General features: G+C 40.0%; 1 protein-coding gene across 14 annotated transcripts in view; it reads left to right on the top strand.

Moving 5' to 3' along the window:
* Mbnl1 (muscleblind like splicing regulator 1) overlaps positions 1–18,687 on the top strand; it is a 161,401-nt gene that overhangs the window by 28,068 nt on the left and 114,646 nt on the right. For 6 of the 14 annotated variants that reach the window (XM_078043535.1, XM_078043537.1, XM_078043539.1 and 3 more), the window contains exon 2: positions 50–1,045. The exons of the other annotated variants lie outside the window; for them this stretch is intronic. In XM_078043535.1, the coding sequence (XP_077899661.1) occupies positions 872–1,045 (174 nt within the window). In that variant the 5' untranslated portion in view covers positions 50–871. The remainder of the gene's footprint in view (positions 1–49; positions 1,046–18,687) is intronic. 14 annotated transcript variants of the gene reach the window in all.

Raw genomic sequence — 18,687 nt, 5'->3', positions numbered from 1 at the left:
GCAGTGAAGTGCTACTTAGTAAATCTTAACCTATCTCTTTTTTCTACAGGTTGGTACTAAGAAGTGCCTTTCCTGACGTCTCTGCTGCTTGGAACCGCTTCTAGAGCAGTCTCTGCTTTTGCCTTGCTTGCTGCCAGCTAGACTGTGACGACAGCACATCCACCCTCCACCTCTGCCCAGACACCCCCATTTCTACTTATAATCAAGAGAAAAGCTCTAAGTATCTGGCATTGCCCTAGGCTGCTTTAGTTTTAAAAGAAAAGTTTGCTGAAAAAGTAAGATATCTTCTGCCAGGAAATCAAGGAGGAAAACAAAATCATTTTCTCGATTTTGCTCTAAACTGCTGCATCTGTCTATGCCAAACTAATCAATACCGATTGCACCACCAACTCCATTGCAAATTCAGCTGTGAGGAGATTCCCTTTCAGACAACTTTGCTGAAAGCAGCTTGGAAATTCGGTGTCAAAGGGTCTGCCACGTTTTCATGCTTGCATTTTGGGCTCCAAATTGGCACTGGGAAGGGGTAACCGAGAGCACAAGGCTGATTCCAGGCCCTACTTTTAAACATTCATCTACTTACAATCCTAGTATTTCTCTGAAAACCAAAACCTCTTTGAATTAACAGTTTCGTGCTGTGAATTTCTCGTGGGAGATCTTTTCCTTGATATCGACAACACAGTTTTCCATGTACTTTTAAAACAGGGAGTGGGGGAAATATTTTGGAGGGGAAATTTTCATCATCATTTTACAGTTTTATCAGTTCATTGTTTTTTTTGGGGGGGGGTTGTTTTTTTTTTTTTCTTTTCTTTTTTCCCGGGGGGTCGGGTTTGTTGGTTTCACTGAAAAAATTAACTACCTGTAAAATCTAAACATGGCTGTTAGTGTCACCCCAATTCGGGACACAAAATGGCTAACACTGGAAGTATGTAGAGAGTTTCAAAGGGGGACTTGCTCACGGCCAGACACGGAATGTAAATTTGCACATCCTTCGAAAAGCTGCCAAGTTGAAAATGGACGAGTAATCGCCTGCTTTGATTCATTGAAAGTGAGTAAACATTCTATTATTTTAAGGATATGCAATAATTGAATACAGTCCTCTGACCTGGGAATTGGGGGTTGCTTTATTGATAGTCCTACGGATGTTCTTATGATGATGTTGGGCTGGGAACTTTGTTAGATGATAGCACCAGGCAACTGTGCTCAAAGCAGATTGGAAATTCAATGTCAAAGAGTCTGCCACATTTTTGTGCCAAACTTTGTCTAGCCAACTCTGTTGTGAATAACTTTTAAATTTTATTTATTTATTTAATTGTTCCTTTTAGTTCCATGCCTTTTTTTCTGGAGCAGAAAGTGTTGATGTATGTTTACTTCCTAATGGAAACACAGTATCTGTTCTGGATGGTAAATGTGGAGACCTATGTTTGGCATGTGCAGACCTTATATGGTGAGGGTCTCACAATAGCTGAATGGAGATGATTTGCCTGTGTTGGCATAGGAACTGCCCTGTGGTCAAAGAACGGTAGATTTTAAATCAGTTAATTGTACATAGAGATTTTTTTTTTCACTTTTTTTTTTTTTTTTTTTTTTACTATTTTGAAAAGTTGGATTCTCTTTATTTTATGGGCATATTATTTTAAGGTAGAAGTCTTGCATTTTGTGGAAAATATAACTAGAAGTGAGAGCCAGAACTTTTGCTACAGTACCTTATTTGTGGCACAAGCTTTGTTGATAATGAATTTTATAGATAAGTGGAAACTCAGAAGTCCAGTTATTCATTGGATTTTTTTCAGCCTCAAAAATTCTAGTTTGAAGGAACTTAGCAGTTGATTTTGTGTTAGATCCTTATTAGTTTTTATTTGTAACAATCTCAGTTAGAAATGTTAAAAGTTAGCTTTTGTGGGCCCTGGAATACTAAAAGATTTACTTAAGCATTTCTTGACATTCAAAAATGTCATTAGATTTGCAATCCAGGTATCAGATTTGGAAATGTGTCTTGTGAAAGGTAGCATTCTTGTCTTTATTTTGACACACAAGATCAAGACTAGAAATGTTTTCTTAGTACTCTCAACCTATTTAATCAGATTGTTTTTTTAATGCCAACAATGGTTAATTAATTAAACGTTTGAGGAGGGGATCAGTCTCATATCTACCCTTATACAGATGTGAAAGTGTCGAAGATCCAGCTTGTGTTTTAAAAGATAAATAGTGCTTTAATAATACTTCTAAAAACAATATCAGGGTGAGTTATGAGTTAACTGTTTCAGTCAACTGCTTCTTGATCCACCTTGGGCTGCTTACTCTGCTAAAGTTTTTGCCAAAGATTCCAAGGATATCATCTTCAGAGTAGGATAAAATTGAGACGTTAACAACCACAGAAATATCTTGAGATGTTAGGTTGTTCTTAATGTCATAGCCCTGAGATCAATAAGCACAAGTTGTAAATTACTCTCGATTACTCTCGGACCTTCCCCCCTTTCCTTTGAAAGGCATGGATGAAGGGCACAGTGGTTGTACTTTCGTGAACACGTACTCCTAAATTCATGCTGACCGAATTCAGGTGTAATTAGAGATGGGGACCCGTAAAATAAGGGCCAAAGGGCTAATTGCTCTTCTCGATAACCAGCTGTGTCCATAAGTGACCCTGTTTTGACCCAATTACTGGTAAATCCAGTCTTTAATCCTATAGACGGTTGCTGGTGCATTTGTAGCTGCAAAGGGAAGGACATTAAATTTGGCTGTGACGTTGAGTGGTTTTGCAGAAGACCTGCCCTCCACAGCGTCTGGAAACATTGTGAAAAACATTAATATTCAGTTGCTATTTTTCCATCTGAAAATATTTTTGTAGTTGCTGCTCACTTGTGGCCAGGGAACAGTTCCCCTTTGAGCTGAGCGGCGGCATCGCTCAATGACAGACTGTGTCACTGACGGGATCCAACTGCCACATCAGGGGCTCTGTTAGCTGACAGGCGGTTTCAAGATTTTAAGTTTATTGATGACATGCATTCACTGTAAGCAGCTAATCAACGTAAACTTTGTCCTTTGTCTAAGAGAAACTGAAATCCATGTTGTCTAAAACTTGGTAAAATATCTGGGGCTTGAGTCAAAAGAGAAGAGAGTAAACATAAGTTTATTTATGGTGGAGCTTCGTCATCAGGACAGCAGCTCCTTAAATGTTGGCGACATAACTATAGTAAGAGTGAATTAGGACGATTTTGAATCTGCAGAAAATGCTCATGCCTGAAAGACCATGTCTCTTATATATACATTATAACTGATGCACGGTGTGATCTTTTAAACAGTGTTGAAAACGCTACCTTTTAGATGATAGCCTCCCTGTCTTTGGTTTTGTGGCTAAAATAGATCAAAAACATATTTTAAAACAGTTCAAGTAACTGTGACTCATGCTTGAAGTTCTGAAATTTGGGAGCCTGGCGCGGGTTCTGTGCCAGTAACCACTAGATGGCTTGCATTGTCTCAGTGAGCACAAGGAATTCAGAAAGCTCCGCATATCCCGACTTCTTCAGCAAAATGTGCCCTGTGTGTTCCTGCAGTCCATAGTCCAGCCTCTGTGAGTTCTTGAGCCACGAGATGGAGGTGGCCTGTGTAATCTGCTATTTTTAGAAAGTTAGGAAAGCAAACCAAATACTCTCTGAGAGGACCCTGTGAAATGGCTGTCCCCTTCAGCTGTGCCGTGGCAGGCTTTGGCCAGGCTCCCAGCTGACTTACATCCACGGCAGACTTCTTGTTAGGAGAATTTGCTTCATTAAAAAACACAAGTTAAACACAATAAGAAAGTATTTATTTATCTAAAATCAGTTGGCACGATACTGAAGATGATAGGAAGAAAGTTAGCTGAGGATATTTCAGTTGGCATTCTGGTGAGTTTAAGTTGCAAAAAAATAACATTGAATATACAACAGGGAAAACATAGAAATCTGTAACAAAAATGTGTTGCTAAGTAAAATGGTTGTACATGGTAATGAGGAATGTATATATGGAGTGTGTGTGTGTGTGTGTGTGTGTGTGTGTGTGTGTGTGTGTGTTGAAGCAGAATAATATGAGTTGCAGTGAGTGTAGTATACCAACCAGTATTTTAAGCACTTAATTTCTCTCATTAGTTTTGCTTTTAGATTTGGAGTTCTTGTTCACAGTCCTTAAAAGAGTACGTTCCATCTGAGGCTCTGCATGTTTACATGCTGTAGCTTTGCTTGTTTTACTTACTTCAGAAATCTAGGACATTTGAAATATGTACTGTTTTATGCTGATGAGGAATTTTCCTGCTTATGGCTTATGAAAGGAGTACCAAGAGAGAGAAAAAATAGGAATTAAAAATGCCAGTCTTACAAGCCATCTTTAGAATGTCATATATAAGAAACAATATTTTAGATAATAACTGATTATGGTTACCTATTTTCTTCAGTCATGACCTTTCAAATTTAGGGAGTATATGTAAAGAGAGCCTACAAAATGTTTTTTTAATGTGATGTTGAATTTGTTATATTCTTGAAAATTAAACTTTTATTATATGATCGACAGAAATGGAGACTTATTGTTGTTTGACTTGCTTTCTTTTAAATATCCATTCACTTTTCAGTGCTGGGAGAGAGGGAGAATAAACCTTTATGTTTAACTATATGTCTTCAAAAAAAATCTATCAAAACTCATTTTTCTTGAAACTTCAGTAACTTGTTCTCTTATCAAACTAAACAATTTCATTTAAGATAATTAAACTCTCATTTTGCTATTATACATGTCTCTGTGTGTGTGTGTGTGTGTGTGTGTGTGTGTGTGTGTGTGTGTGGTCTATCTATATCTATCTCCCCTGATGAGATCTATCATCTTTCTTATCTATTTATCTCCCTCCCCTTACAAGGACTATCTGTCTCCCTTGATGAGATCTAACATCTGTTTGTCTATCTATCTAGCTATCTCCCTCCTCTGACAAGATCTGTCTATCTTCCCTGATGAGATCTATCATCTGTGTGTCTGTTTGTCTGTCTATATAATCTCTCCCCCCCCCAGGAGATTGTTGTAGATACAGCAGAAATTAGATTCTCTCTCTCTTTCCCTCCCCACCTGACAAGATTTGTCTGTCTCCCTTGATGAGATATATCATCTCTCTGTCTGTCTGTCTCTCTCTCCCTAGCTCCTCTGAGAACATTGTTGTAGACAAAGCAGAAATCAGATGCCACTGCACAGTGGCATGGGATCTGGGCATTGACCTAGTACAGCATATGAAGTCTAGAAGTTGGGCTTTGGGGCTCACAGAGGTGCATTAGGTAAAGGACCAGCTCAGTGCAGAAAGGAACTTAGTCTCTGGGCGTCCCATGTGGGCTAGATGGCATATATGGAGGATAGGAAGTGGTCCCAAAGGTGCTCTCAGCTAATTCTTGGAGTTGCTTCTGTTGCTGCACAGGGTTCTTCAACCCAGTGACTGCCTGTATTGCCTCTGTTGCTGAGCCTCAACACGGTCTTTTCCTCTATTTGTGACCAAGTTTAACAGTAACCCTGACAGAAGGGTATCTGGGAATTCTAGATACAACATCCTTTTTCAAATTAAAATGTTCATCCAGTAGGTGCCTAATTGGAATAGCTGTTACTGAGTGTTTTGTTTGTTTGGTTTTTGCCAGTGATGTCTCCACATGACATTAAAGCTTTTCTCATAGTTACATGTGGCTCTTTGGGCACACGTTCAATGTGCCTCTCAGTGATGGGTTGACACGGCAGATCCTTGTCTCCCATATCTTTGGAGATGAGTTCACTAGGAGGCATGGCGAGCACCATGGTGCTCAGTGCACAAGTGCCACTCACACTTGGTCAGCAGAATCCTCACACCTCTGAAGAGCCATCTGCTTTGATGGGGACCTTCTTAGCCAGGTCCTCTGTGGCTGCAGCTGCTTCAGTAGACTCGGGCCTATGTTCATTTGCTGTTTATGCTCTTATAGTTAGAAAGTCTTTGAGAAAAGATTTCTAAGTGAATGGATGTCTTTAAAGTTATTGGACAAACAAATCTGTATTTTGAATGGCACTATGTGAGGACAAGTGTAGACCCTGCAGTTGAGCCACTGCTTCTGCTTTGCCTTTTCTCCTTAAACCTCGCTTCAGTGTGTGCTGTACTAAGCTGTTGCGACCCAAGGCGCACAGGACTTTAGTGATTAGGCTCAGGTTAGTACTAGGACATGAGCAGTTAGTGCTCGGGGTTTGCACACATCTAAAACTGCTCAGGGTCTGTCTGATTCCATGAAGAATTTGGAGTGGTCCAGGAGCTCAGAGCAGTCCATGGGGAGCTGAGAACAGTCCACTGGGAGCTCAGAGCAGTCCACGGAGAACTCAGAACAGTCCACGGGGAGCTCGCAGCAGTCCCACAGCCAGGCTACTGCTAGGAGGGTCCGCTCTGTGAGCAGCACGCTCCTGTGGCCAGTCCAGGGTCGAGGAGAGACACTTGAGTGTTTCTGAGACCCCACAAAGGCACTCGGGGACTTTTTTTGGAAGCTGATCCTGTCACTTTTCTTGCCAGGGATAAGCACAGGATTGTGGCCATCAGCATGGCTAACCTGGTATCTTTCATGCTGAGCAGTGTCTGCCTTCCCACAGACATAGACAAAGCTGCTTATTTTCTTAAAAGATCCTATTGAAAAATTCGAGGCTCTTAAAAGTTTTTTTTTTTTTTTTTTTTTAATTTCAACAGAAACACATTCTGTGTTTTTAGCTAGAGGAACAGTTTCCTACGTTGACATGTAGGCCAAAAATTAAGACAGTAGAAATGGGTAATCAGGTGACTTAACACTAGAGAGAGTTGTTAGCATACAGAAAACTGACTGAGGTGAAACCTTCTTGAATCTTGATGGAAATACTTACTGGGTTGAAGTGTAAGAGGTTATTGGAGTAGTGATTTCTCTGTGAACGTCACTGAAAATGAGATTAATTACAGGGAGGACTTCTTAATCTAATACTCAGTATACACTAAACTACTACAGAATTTTACCAAATATCATATTTCTTACGTGTATCTAGTGCACATTTACGTATAGCATCATCCTTAACCCTCTGATGTATTTTTGGAAGATTTTCACTCGGAGATAAAATTTCATTTCTTGTTTTTTATGGTACAAGATTTTATGTTGTAAAAATCACTGGCGGTTATTAAACTGTCCAACTGACTTATCCCTTTTAGTTTGATTGACAGGCTGTCCCCGGGATGTCTTTGGACCTTGTCCATCTTTAACCTCTGTTCTTCCTGTGTTATCTGTAAGACCTTTCCAGCTCCTAGCTGTCCAGCCTCAGAACTGTTGGTTGTGAACCCTCTTTATTTTCCTCTCCACAGTCACACAGAATTCATTTACACATGTTGTTTGTAAAGTATTAGATTCAGCATTGAGTAAGAGAGATACTTCATCCCTCCCCAGCATTTGGCATAAACAAATTAGGGGTTTATAATCCTTATCTAGGCCTGTTGGTGACTCCGTAGTCATTAGAATTCAGGTTCCTTCATCCGTACTTCTGAGGCGCATTTGACTTCCAAATTCAGGCTTCCTTTAAACCTCTAAGATGGCTGCTGCAGCCCCAGCCATCATATCCTTGTTCTAGAAAATAGGAACAGGAAAGAGACAGAGGGACCTCAGGCCAGTCCAGTCAGGATTCCTTTCACAAAGGTCCTCTGAGCTTCACTCAGTGATCTGTCCTGGCCTGTGGTTGGTTGGTGTTGACATATGGTTTTCACATAACCATGGTCTTTTGTTATCTTCGTTAAAATGAGATCTCTGGTAGGTAAGGTGAGAGGATGATTGGGGGTCCAGTCGCTGGGGTAAGAGTTAGAGATGTTTTTCACCCAAAAGCTTCTAGAATCAAATAAACCTCCCAGAAAAGCAGGTAGGCGTGGGATTGGCCGGAGGGAGGCCACTTCTGAAGAGAACCTTGTGTCTTGTCATGCGGCAAATCTGTCATCACTTCTCCGTCTTGGCCAATTTGGTGTATCTCAAATGGATTTATTGTTACTTACATAAAAATAAAACAGCTTCACTTTTATTTTCTGTAACAGTGCCTAATTATATATTTACTTACCCATTTGCAACTTGAGTGTAACAGGCACACCTACCATAAAAATGGGTCTCAAATGATCGTACAGGATGAGAGATTCTGTGCTTACTGTGATTCTATTTCTGCTTCCTCCATAAAGTGTTCTTCTTTTTTTCTTCCATATAGAATACAATAATAAAATGACTTAATATTTAAGTTGCTGCATGTGGGTGCCCTGTTCAGTGCTCTGTGCTGTTTGGTGATACTCAGTCCTTCTAGCAGCCCTTGGACCTTGTTCCTGACACTGCTCCCATTTGAGAGATGGGCAGGTGAAATGCAGGGAGGCTGGGCAGGCCTCTGTTCTGCTAGTGAGATGAACAGGAAGCCTCAGTTTGTGCCCTTTCTGCTCCCTGGGGAGCCTTCCTTTGCATTCCCATATTCTAAGGAGTTCACCCAAATCACACAGCATGCTTAGGAGTAAAAATGAATATTCCAGGCAAGTTTACAGCCCAGGGCCTCAAGAAGTAAGTATTTAGAAGCAATTATACTTTAAGTCAACAAGGAATCAACAAGAACTGAATCCAAGAACTGGAGAGCAGGAGACCAGCTCTCAGAGATGATGTATCTGTTGTCACATATGTGGCCATGAAGGAAAGATCCTCAGCTGAGCATCTGAGATAAGGAGCCACTGTTTCAAGTAGATAGCTGCCCCTCCCTGGATACAGCCAGTTCCCAAGTTGTAACTGTTGAGGAGGCCTTTTCCCACAGAGCAGTGTGGTCCCATCATCAGGCCGCGGCTGAGAACTCAGAGTGACCGGAGGGTGCTGGGATTACTGTCTGGAACAAGCAGCTTTGAAAACTCCCCTTATTGGTGAGGCCCAGGAGGCTCCAGAGAGGCCTGGGAAGAACCACGCCTGTCACACATCTCAGTCCCACAGTGCCACAGACCCTGGTGCTCTCGTCAGAGTGGGAGAGAAGTGTTGGAAGTTTCAGTTTGGGGTTCAGAAAGGCTGTTCCCTGCAGCTGGCCTTTCGTAGGCCAGGGCTGGAAATGGGCAGACCAGAGAGGGTGGGGGTGGGGGAGTGGCTTTGTCACTTGTAGCTGTGGCCAGACAGGCAGACAGTGGAGAGGTCAAGCTCAGTTGTCCCCCTTTCTGGCAAATAGTCAGGGGTTCATAATCAACTCAGATGGGAGCACAGAGGACATTGAGGAGGCGACGGGGTGAGTGTTCAACTGTTTGAAGACTAGCTCAAGTGCTTCCTATGTCAGACTTGGGAGGGGCAGGCTTTAAAACACAGGGCCCGCCTCAGGAGACCAGGGTGTCAGGGAGTGGGGTAATGAAGGAAGACCCGAAGCGTCTGGGCAGGAGTTGGGGCGGGAAGTCCTGCTAAGTCTGAGACCACAAGTGGGGCCAGAAGAACTGGAGGGAATCCCCATTAACAGAGGTCCCCTTCCTACAGGAAGTAGCTGGCCCTGGTGGTCAGTGGTCAGGTGGGAACCACCTACATTTCAAATTAGATCACAGTTTTGGGTCCAGCAGAATTCTTCTGAAGCTTGCTGGGCTTATATAACACTGTTTATGTTTTAGTAGATGTTAATGTGAGTTTGATGTTCAATGATTAAGGCCCAAGACCCAGGGCTGGGGCTGGGGCTCAATGGTAGGGTGCTCGCCTCGCACGTGCGAGACCCTGGGATTGATCCTCAGCATTACATAAAAATAAATAAGTGAAATAAAGGTATTCTGTCTAAATACACCTAAAAATAAATATTAAAAAAAAAGATCCAAGACTCTGGGCTTTCCAGGCCCTGTAGGACTCCAGTGTCTTAGGTTAGAATTTATCTCTGTGCACAAGACCCAGACCTAGCGTGGAGGCTTCTGGATTATAGAAACACTTACGCCTAAGTCCAGGCTTTTCTCAAGTAAGGAGGAAGCAGCTGTAGCTAGCAGTCAACAATAAATTACATGAAGGAAAACATGGAGAATTAAAGTTAGGAAAGCTGGGAAAACTTTCTGTCATTTCCAATTTTCTGCACAGATACAGACACAATCAGTGTTCAGGATCTGCTTGTGACAGATAAATTACATCTGTAATTCATTCTTTTCCATGGTACTGCATTCAGACAATTTGCTTTCAGATATCTTTGCTCATCTAATATTCTAAAATCTTCCATAGACTGAAAATAAGTCTAGTAACATCTTCCAATCCCAGGAAGCTTTTATAACTAAACAGTGTTAGCTTGCAAAGTGGGCCAAATTAAGAAAAAAAAAAAAAGGAAAAAAGAAAGAAAGGTTTTAGAGAAAAACACAGCCAAATTTATCCTTCCTGAAATAAGATTCCTTTTTGTAGACGACATTGCTTTTCACAAAACAGTTCTCCTTTAAGGGAGGCAACCAAGAAATGAACCATGAAGAAAGACATACCTAAAGAAGTCATTATTTATATAAAGAATCTCGTTGAGAAAGATCTGTGTTCTGAATGAATTATTTTTCTCCACATTATCTCATATCTCTTCATGGCTAAGTGGAGACTAATGAAATCCAAATCTAGTTCTGAGAAAAGATTATCATCATGATTTTATTTATTGAACTTTTTTTTTTTTTTACTACTGTGAACTTTTACTCCCAGACATCGCCTCCCTTGAATCATAGAAGAATAATAAATTGAAAGCAAATGTTCAAATATGAAAACCCAATATATTAAAAAAAAAACCCCTCAACTCCCATTGCAAATGTTTTGTGTTGGGATCACCTGAGTAGCTCCTCTAGTACCTTTAAATGATTATTAAAGTATAGTAGTTTAATATGTACTGTATAGTATAGTGGCTTAAGTATATACAGAACAAGAAAGGCAAATAAATTCAAAATGAATTTTGCTCTGCTTTTAGTATCTTTATTTGCTACTCTCGGCTTTTTTATTTCCTACTAAGACTGAATAGTGCAGGAGGAGAAATCTCATGGGAAATACACACTTTCCTACTAAAGGTTTATTTAAGAATTTGAGGACATTATAATTTAAAGTACATGCCACCTCTGCATCTCAGTTGCTAAAAGATAATCCATCCTGCTACCCTCTCATTACCTGCTCCCTATCAGACGTTGCAGTTGGCAGGACTAATGTAGGGTGAATGATAGTCTTGCTGCTTTGGGTGTTGACACACTAATGGTTATTCTGAGCTCTCAGGCTATTGAGAAGTACAATGAAGATGAAAATGATTGTAGAATAATAAAATATTGTTTTAAACTTCTCAAGTCTTTAATTTCAAAATGTTCCACTAGAAAACAAATTTGCCCACGTAAAACACAGGCAGGTATTAAATGTCTGAATATGTGCTTGAGGTTGTCCTGAAGTGATTGGAAACGTCATCTGGTTACTGTAGGAGAAGCAGAGAGGAATCTCAGCTTCGGTGCTGTGTACTGCAGAAGAATCTGCGTGTTTGGGTTGGAATGGGTATAACCCTGATTTTTTTTTATATGACAAGAGGGTTATGCCAGGCCCTCCATCAGATTCTGTGATTCAGTGAGATAAATCCAAGTCACATTGAGTTTTAGGTAGCACAAGTATTTGTTGAGTCACCACTATTGCCTGAATATAACTGTACTTTAAAAAATCATGATCAATTAGACTTTATCCGAATTCAGAAAACTATCTCCACATAATTTCTTAAATTTTTTTTCTCATTTAGGATGTGGAATTTCCATTACATTTTAAATTAGGATCTGACAGCATAGAGTCTAACCGTTGGGTCAAGTTGAATTTTAAAATTTAAGCCATGCACAGAGAACAAACATGTTAGCAAATGGAACAAGCTGTACTGGGAAAAAACCACGAGAGTCAAGATTGCAGGATGAGGCCTCATAGTGAAGGAAAGGGCAGCAGATAAAGGGGTTTTCATCTCATGACTATCCTGATGGGACTTTTTTCTTAAAATAGAGTATTCCTTCTTTCAAGGAAGCAGCATAATTGATGTTTACCTAATGCATGTAACTGTGGGATTAATTTGACGCTGAAATTTCATTTTTTTGTGAGATTTACTGGGCACTTTTTAAAATTTCCGATATTATTATGTATGCTTAAAAAAGACTTGGTTAGTTGTACTTTGTGAAGTTAACTGTAAGTGAGAGCCTTCTCTGCCTCTTTGACAGTGATTCTCGTTAAAGGTCTTCCTATTGTATGTTGTACTTATATGTTTATGATATCTAATATGGCATTTCAAAATAAGCTGGGAATAAAATCACAGTAATTAATTTTTATTCTTTGTGTATCTGTAATACTGTGTGAAGAATACTGACATCTAGATCCAGGTAGTGGAATTTTTTTTTCACATAAAGTATGAATTTCAATGATGTATTTAAAAAGAACTCAACATCATTTTTGAGACTTTTGTACTCTATGTAATTGAAATAAAAAGGACTATGTAAATGTAAGAATGCTTTTTGCATTTTGTGCATGATATGGCAAAAAGAGCATGTTTACTCTCAGAAAAAAACATGGATTTAAGAAATCCATGAAATTCCTGGTCCTATGGAACGTTTAGGAAATGTTAGTTTAAATTGTCATCCTGGACTCTTAGAGATGTGACTAGACATTAGTGCCCACAGTGTGATTTGGAATGCTCTGGGAAACACGTGATTCTCAGGGAGCAGTTCTTTTGGATGGATGGCAGGAACAGAAAGCCCCCAGCCCCCTTCAGCTGGTGTTCGAGGGTCTCTCCTGAAGGGGAAAACACTTGGCTGCTTAGCCGTTTTCTGAATCCTATCAGTTTAGTCTAACAGCCAGTTGGAAATATTTTTTTTTTAGAAAATTGGTTGCTATGTGGATGGAAAGTTGGTGCGTGAGTGGGATTCACTGTTTCCAGGACTGAGTGGCAGTCCTCGTCCTTCGAGTTTATCTTGTGAGCGGTTTGGTTTCTTCATCATTCTGCTCTCACGTCGTCACCTTTCCTTTTTGTTATCTCTTGGTGTTTTCTGAGGGTCTAGATTGGCATCCCTGCTCTTTTCCTTGGGGTGAAATTTACAATAAACATGAGGCAAGTGTTAGTGCCAGGAATAATGAGAGTGTCAGTCCTCTTGCTACCTGTGGAGTTTTAATCAAAAGGGGGTCTTGAGGATGGTTGCACAAAGCTCTAGGCAAAGTCTAGTAACCAAGAAACAGATTCTTTATGGCAAAGATTGTCAAGGTTGCCTTAGGATCTTACACCTGGGATTCAGCTGGACGTAATTTATCAAGAAAAGAGAAGAGGTTTCCTCCTCTGTGAGCCCCATACCTGTCCTGAAGGTTCTCGAGGATTCTGTAAGGTCCACTGTGTTATGTAAATCACCTGGGCTCTGTCTTGCTCTCTGTGAATACCCTGTAAGCAGTGGCCATTGGTATTGTTCTTGTCTGGGTGCCAGAATTCAGTGGAGGTTGTGTATCCCCTTAAGAGAGAAACTGCCTTGGTTCAGAATGTCACTCACCATTTTGCACATTGCACAGTAGGTGTCCATGGGTCAGTTGATTGAAACAATGAGAAATAGCTGTGGAGGTGGTATTCTAAACACACACTCTCACACTCTACCTCATTACTGTCACTTACCAAGAGAGAGTATCCTATCACATGTCTATCACTTGACCTTGAGGTAACGAGGTCAGTATCAACAGAATAACCCTGTATTTGCACTATTGTTTATGTCTAAAACCCATTTAGTGAATGCATTTGTCCATGAATGGAAAAGTCGTTATAACCATCTGTTGTAAATTTGATTTCATTTTAAACTAGTACCTCTTAGCTTTGTGCTGTTCTACAATAAATAGATCTGCATTTGATATTTCAACTGTGATATTATCTATGTAAATTTCTTCCCAAAAGACTTATCTAAAACATTTTAAAAAATTGATGTTTTTTCAGTAGAGTACCTGCACAGAATAGAAGGTTGAATTTCAAAGTCCGTTTCTTCACGATTTGTACTGTCCTCCTGCGATTCCCTCACCTCTGTGAACTTTCTCAGTCAGACCTCTGCCTCTTGCCTTCCCTGGGGTCTGAAGGAAGTTTCAGATCCACGATGCTTTGTCTTTCACAGCCTCTGTTTTCTTCCTCTGCCACTCCCTAATTCATGGGGATGCACTTCTAGCCCATTGAAATGGCCCCTTTGCACCAAGGGATTTAAATGCGTTTGCTTATCAACTCACAAGTGTGGGGCTTTTGTACTAGTTAGAGGTACAAGAGAATCTGCTCCCCACCACCCGCTGCCCCCAGAAAGTGAACAGAAGCAAAACAAAACCATCACACAACACCACCTAGGGTCCCTGCTGCTGGGTTTTCTGTGTGGCTCACGTGAATGTGGTCGATGTTACGTCCTAGCTCTGAACAGGGGCGCTGCGTTTTCTGTTGGCTGACTGGGCCATGCCCCTGCCTCCGTAAGAGGTTAATTATTGCCCGCTCTGGACTGCTGGGTAGCGATGAGTGTGTGGTGGTGAGTTAACTGTGTGACTTCCTGTTCTGGAAGGATCAAGTGTGTGCAGGGAGGGGCTCCAGGCTCTTAAATGGAGGTGGCTATTTTAGTTTCTTACCATGTTGAGAAACAATTAGGAGAAAGTACAGGGGGACATCTGAGAGCAGGGAATATAAAATTTATTTTCAGCCTTTTGGCAGTTGCCAAAAATGGTGCAGTAAGACCTTCCTGGAATCAAGTAGTCAATTGGTATTTTGTTAGCAGATGCATAAAACCTAGAATTTTTCCTCTCTGTTTCTTTTAAAAGTCAAAGAGGGCAGCAGCACTATTAGCTGCTTCCATTTTCCTGAGAAAGATTCCCTTGTCTTTAAGAATGGTTTCATATTGAAACTGCATGCTGTTGGATTTGTGAGTGAGTACAACAAGGTGTGGATATATATATATATATACTACTGTTCACATTTTGGGATATTGCAGAGGTAGAAAACTAAGCTAAATTATAAAATTAGCAATCAAGTGTATTCTGACTTAGATTTGTTTTGTATTTTATAATTTAAGTTTTTCACATAATAATATTTAAGGCAAGGCAGACATTTTCTTATTTTCTTTGACATTGATAGTTTGATTTTTCAAATTTTAGACAGTTTGCAATTAATGCAAAAAATCAACCGTCAGAATGAGATCATGGTGCCCTGCTCCACTAATGAATGTCACCTTTTGTTTTAGCTCTCAGTTGGCTCTTATCCATGGAAAAGTTTTTATTTCCCATCAGCTCCAAGGTAAGAGCCAAAACCAAAGTTAAAGAAACATTTTCCAGCAGACAGGTTTCTATAGATACTATCAACAGTTGGAGCCCATGCACTCATGCTTGCTTTCTTTCTCAGACTTATGCAGGCACTTCTTATGGTTCTATTAGATCAGGAAAAGATGCTGAAATAATGATCATCAAAAATAAGGTTAAGTTAATAAAGGTGTTGTGCCTTATTAATCCCTTCTAATTACATGTTGGTCCCAAAACTTGATTGATTTTTCAAAAAAGTATTTGCTTCAGGATGAATTGAGGATCTGTCTCTCTCCTAACCTTGATGCCGTCTAGCAAGGTATATTGCCACCTTGGTTTCCTTGGCTAGCTTATGAGTTTTGAAGGAGGAGGGAACATAAACAATCATCACAGGCTTTTTCTAAATGCCCATTACAATCCAGGCCTCAAAAGACCTGTCAGTTTAGAACTCCAGCTGTAAAAAAGCTTGGCATTCAGTCACGCGTGTGGGTGCTGGTGCACGTGGACCCCATTTTTATTGGCACCTGCTAGACCCCCACCTTGCCTTGCCTTGTGGCCAGTGAGTGGCAGCCTCCATGGTGTGGCCACTGTGTGCTCAGCAGCATCTTGAGCCCTTTTCCAGGTGCCCTGCTTGAAGCACAGGGAGGGGAGCAGTGTGTTTATTTCCCGACCTGTTGCCGGCCCCACCCCTCCACATAGTTGGTTGGAATTGCTATTCCAAAAGATGTGACCAGGTAGATGTTCTTAAGAGTGGCATGCTCCTGATTGGCAACCATTGCTTTAATGTGTCTAAGCAGGCCAGGGAACCCAGCATTTTTGCTGTGATTTCTCAGTCCGAGTAGAAGGAAGTATTTGTCTCCTAAGGCTAAAACCATCTGGAGACCTTCACAGGCTCCAGTCTGAAATAGAGCTGGCTTTTCTTCTTAGCACTGTGGGTAACTTTGAAAAACATGATTTGAAAAACAAAATTACCCTTCTTACCTACTTAATGAGTTAGTTCTTTTTGTATCTGTGTTAAGTTTTTGTTTAAAAATTTGTTCTCCAAAGACCATTTCCTATGGCTTCTGTTCCCTAGAATGTAAACCTGATGTATACTCATGGTCTCCATTGAATACAGCTTTAAGTTTGCTGTATCTTCTCCATCAATGATATGTTTGCCAGTAGATAAAATGAGCTGTTATCTTTTATACGATTCTTACAAAACTTTTCAACAGATGTTGAGTTCCTGTGACTACCTGGTATAACTACCCCCCCTATTTTTGTAAAGAATTCATATTTTTACCTATTTCATGTCATTTTTGATCTACAAATAACTATATGTGAATTTATCTCCAAATGACTCTTAATATATTCTCTTTGAGTTTTTAATTATTCCTTATTTGTAGCATGGAAGTAAGAAAAAAAAGACAGATATTATTTTATTTATTTGATTTTTTAACCTTCTGATTGCAATGGATTTAAATAAGTTTTCTTAAAGAACAAGTGGCAGTCTTCAAGTACAGCAAATTAATACATTACCTTGTGTGTATGTGATTTTATAAAATATCAGCTCATAACAGCAGTCTAAAACTCCAAGTGTTGTTAGTTTAGAACTTCATGCATAAATGTGTGTGTTGTTCTAGGAAACAGAGAAACTGATGGTCGGCATCAGCCTGTAGTGTGTTTTGACAGCATGAATGAGTCAGGCAAGTGATTTTCCAGACTGTTTAATAGTACAAAGGAAAGGTTTCTAAGGAAGTCATCCTTATGACGAACTGAAAAATGTTTTTTCTTTGTAACTGTTCTAGAGAAAAACAGGTCCCCAATGGAAGAAAAAAAGAGAGATCTCGAGTTACATGCATTCTGAAAATGATTCGATCACTTCAGTATGTGTATTTTAAGACAAAAACCCCTTAAAATATACTGCAGAATATATTTTGAATTACTTAAAGACTATTGCCTTGAAGCTCAAACAACAAATTTTGTAGCACCATTAGAAGTTTTATTTCAACCATCAAGGTAGAGCTTTAGAGCTTTTAATCCTTGAAGAGAGAGAGAGAGAGAGAGAGAGAGAGAGAGAGAGAGAGAGAGAGAATGAGAGAATGTGTGTGTGTGTGTGTGTGTGTGTGTGTGTGTGTGTGTTTATTCCAGTAGTACAGGTAACACTGTGTCATCATAAAGACAGTGTTTTAGGTTGATGAAATTACTGCAAATATATTCCAGTGTGTGGCGCAGAACTGCATTTGAGTTAAGATGGGACTTGATGGATGAAAACTTGTTTGCTTGTGGTTTACAGATTCTACTCTAGGTCAAGATGCATGGTCCAGCACAACCCTTAACCCAGATATGTGGTACTTAGTTAGCCCAAGCTCCATGGATGTGAACCACTGGGTTTATCATCATTGCACAGATCCTTGAAAGGACAGGCTGCAAATCTCAAATCTGAGGCATGTCAATGTGAAGTGTAGAAATAAAATCAATACAGTTTTTTTTTTTTTTTTTTTTTTAGAAAACATTTCCTAAAGTTATTCACAGACTGCATACCAGCTCTCAAATTATAATGTTCTGACTGGTTAAGTTCTCCTGATTATTGTGCTTTTTCAGTATCAGGTTAACATTTTGAATTTGTTGTATAGCTTACTAGCCTTGTTTCTATTCACCGTATTGAAAGTGTCTGTAGCTTTTTCGAAGGGACTGGAAAGACACTGATGGTTCAGTTATGGTTCCACTCAGGTTTTTATCAGGGTGACTGCCATGGAGGACTTCCAGATAATCCAAGCTTCATAAAAATGTCAAGAGTGAAAACTCAGGTGTTAGCCTTAGTTCTATGAACAGTCTGACATTTTTTCTTCTTGTTCTACATTCAAGATTTGTTTAGTCTTTGCATTTTGAAATATAGTTTGTGTAACCGTAGAGGGTTTGGATTAGTGTTTGGAGGTGATTTTCTTCCTTTGCCATGTTCAGCGTTGAGCTCCAGTGATGTGCTGTTTGGTTTTGCAATTGAAGGCACTTTAGAAATGATGTCATGTGATGCTTTCATTTTACAGATTAGGAAAACAAGGAGTGGTGACGGTAGGGATTAATGATATTCATAAAAATGTCATGGTTGGCAGGACCTTTTATATGTGACCAGTTGCTAAGTCAAGGAAAACAAATGGAACCTGCTGGGACATTGGGATATTTTCATTTGATGAAAATCGCATTACCGAGACACCTGACCGATGAGGGTCCCAAGCCGAAAGCTTTCCTGACTGTTCTGAAGCCTTGCTTGTGGGTGGCTTAAATACATATACTGTGTTTTGCTGTTCTCAGAAGAAAGCATGCCTGTATATACATCATAAGTTAATTATCAGATTTCCTAATATAAAGGATGTGCAGGACACAATTTAATATTATGATTAAATATATAATGCCTGCCATTTTAAAATCGATGTGGCCGGTTGATTCTTAGTGAATGCTGCTTTCATCTTGGCCAAGTCTT

The sequence above is a fragment of the Ictidomys tridecemlineatus genome, chromosome 3 (assembly GCF_052094955.1).
Source record: "Ictidomys tridecemlineatus isolate mIctTri1 chromosome 3, mIctTri1.hap1, whole genome shotgun sequence".
In the NCBI taxonomy this organism is placed as follows: Eukaryota; Metazoa; Chordata; class Mammalia; order Rodentia; family Sciuridae; genus Ictidomys; species Ictidomys tridecemlineatus.
The sequence above is the reverse complement of the archived record's forward strand: the minus strand, read 5'-3'. Positions and strand labels throughout refer to the sequence as shown.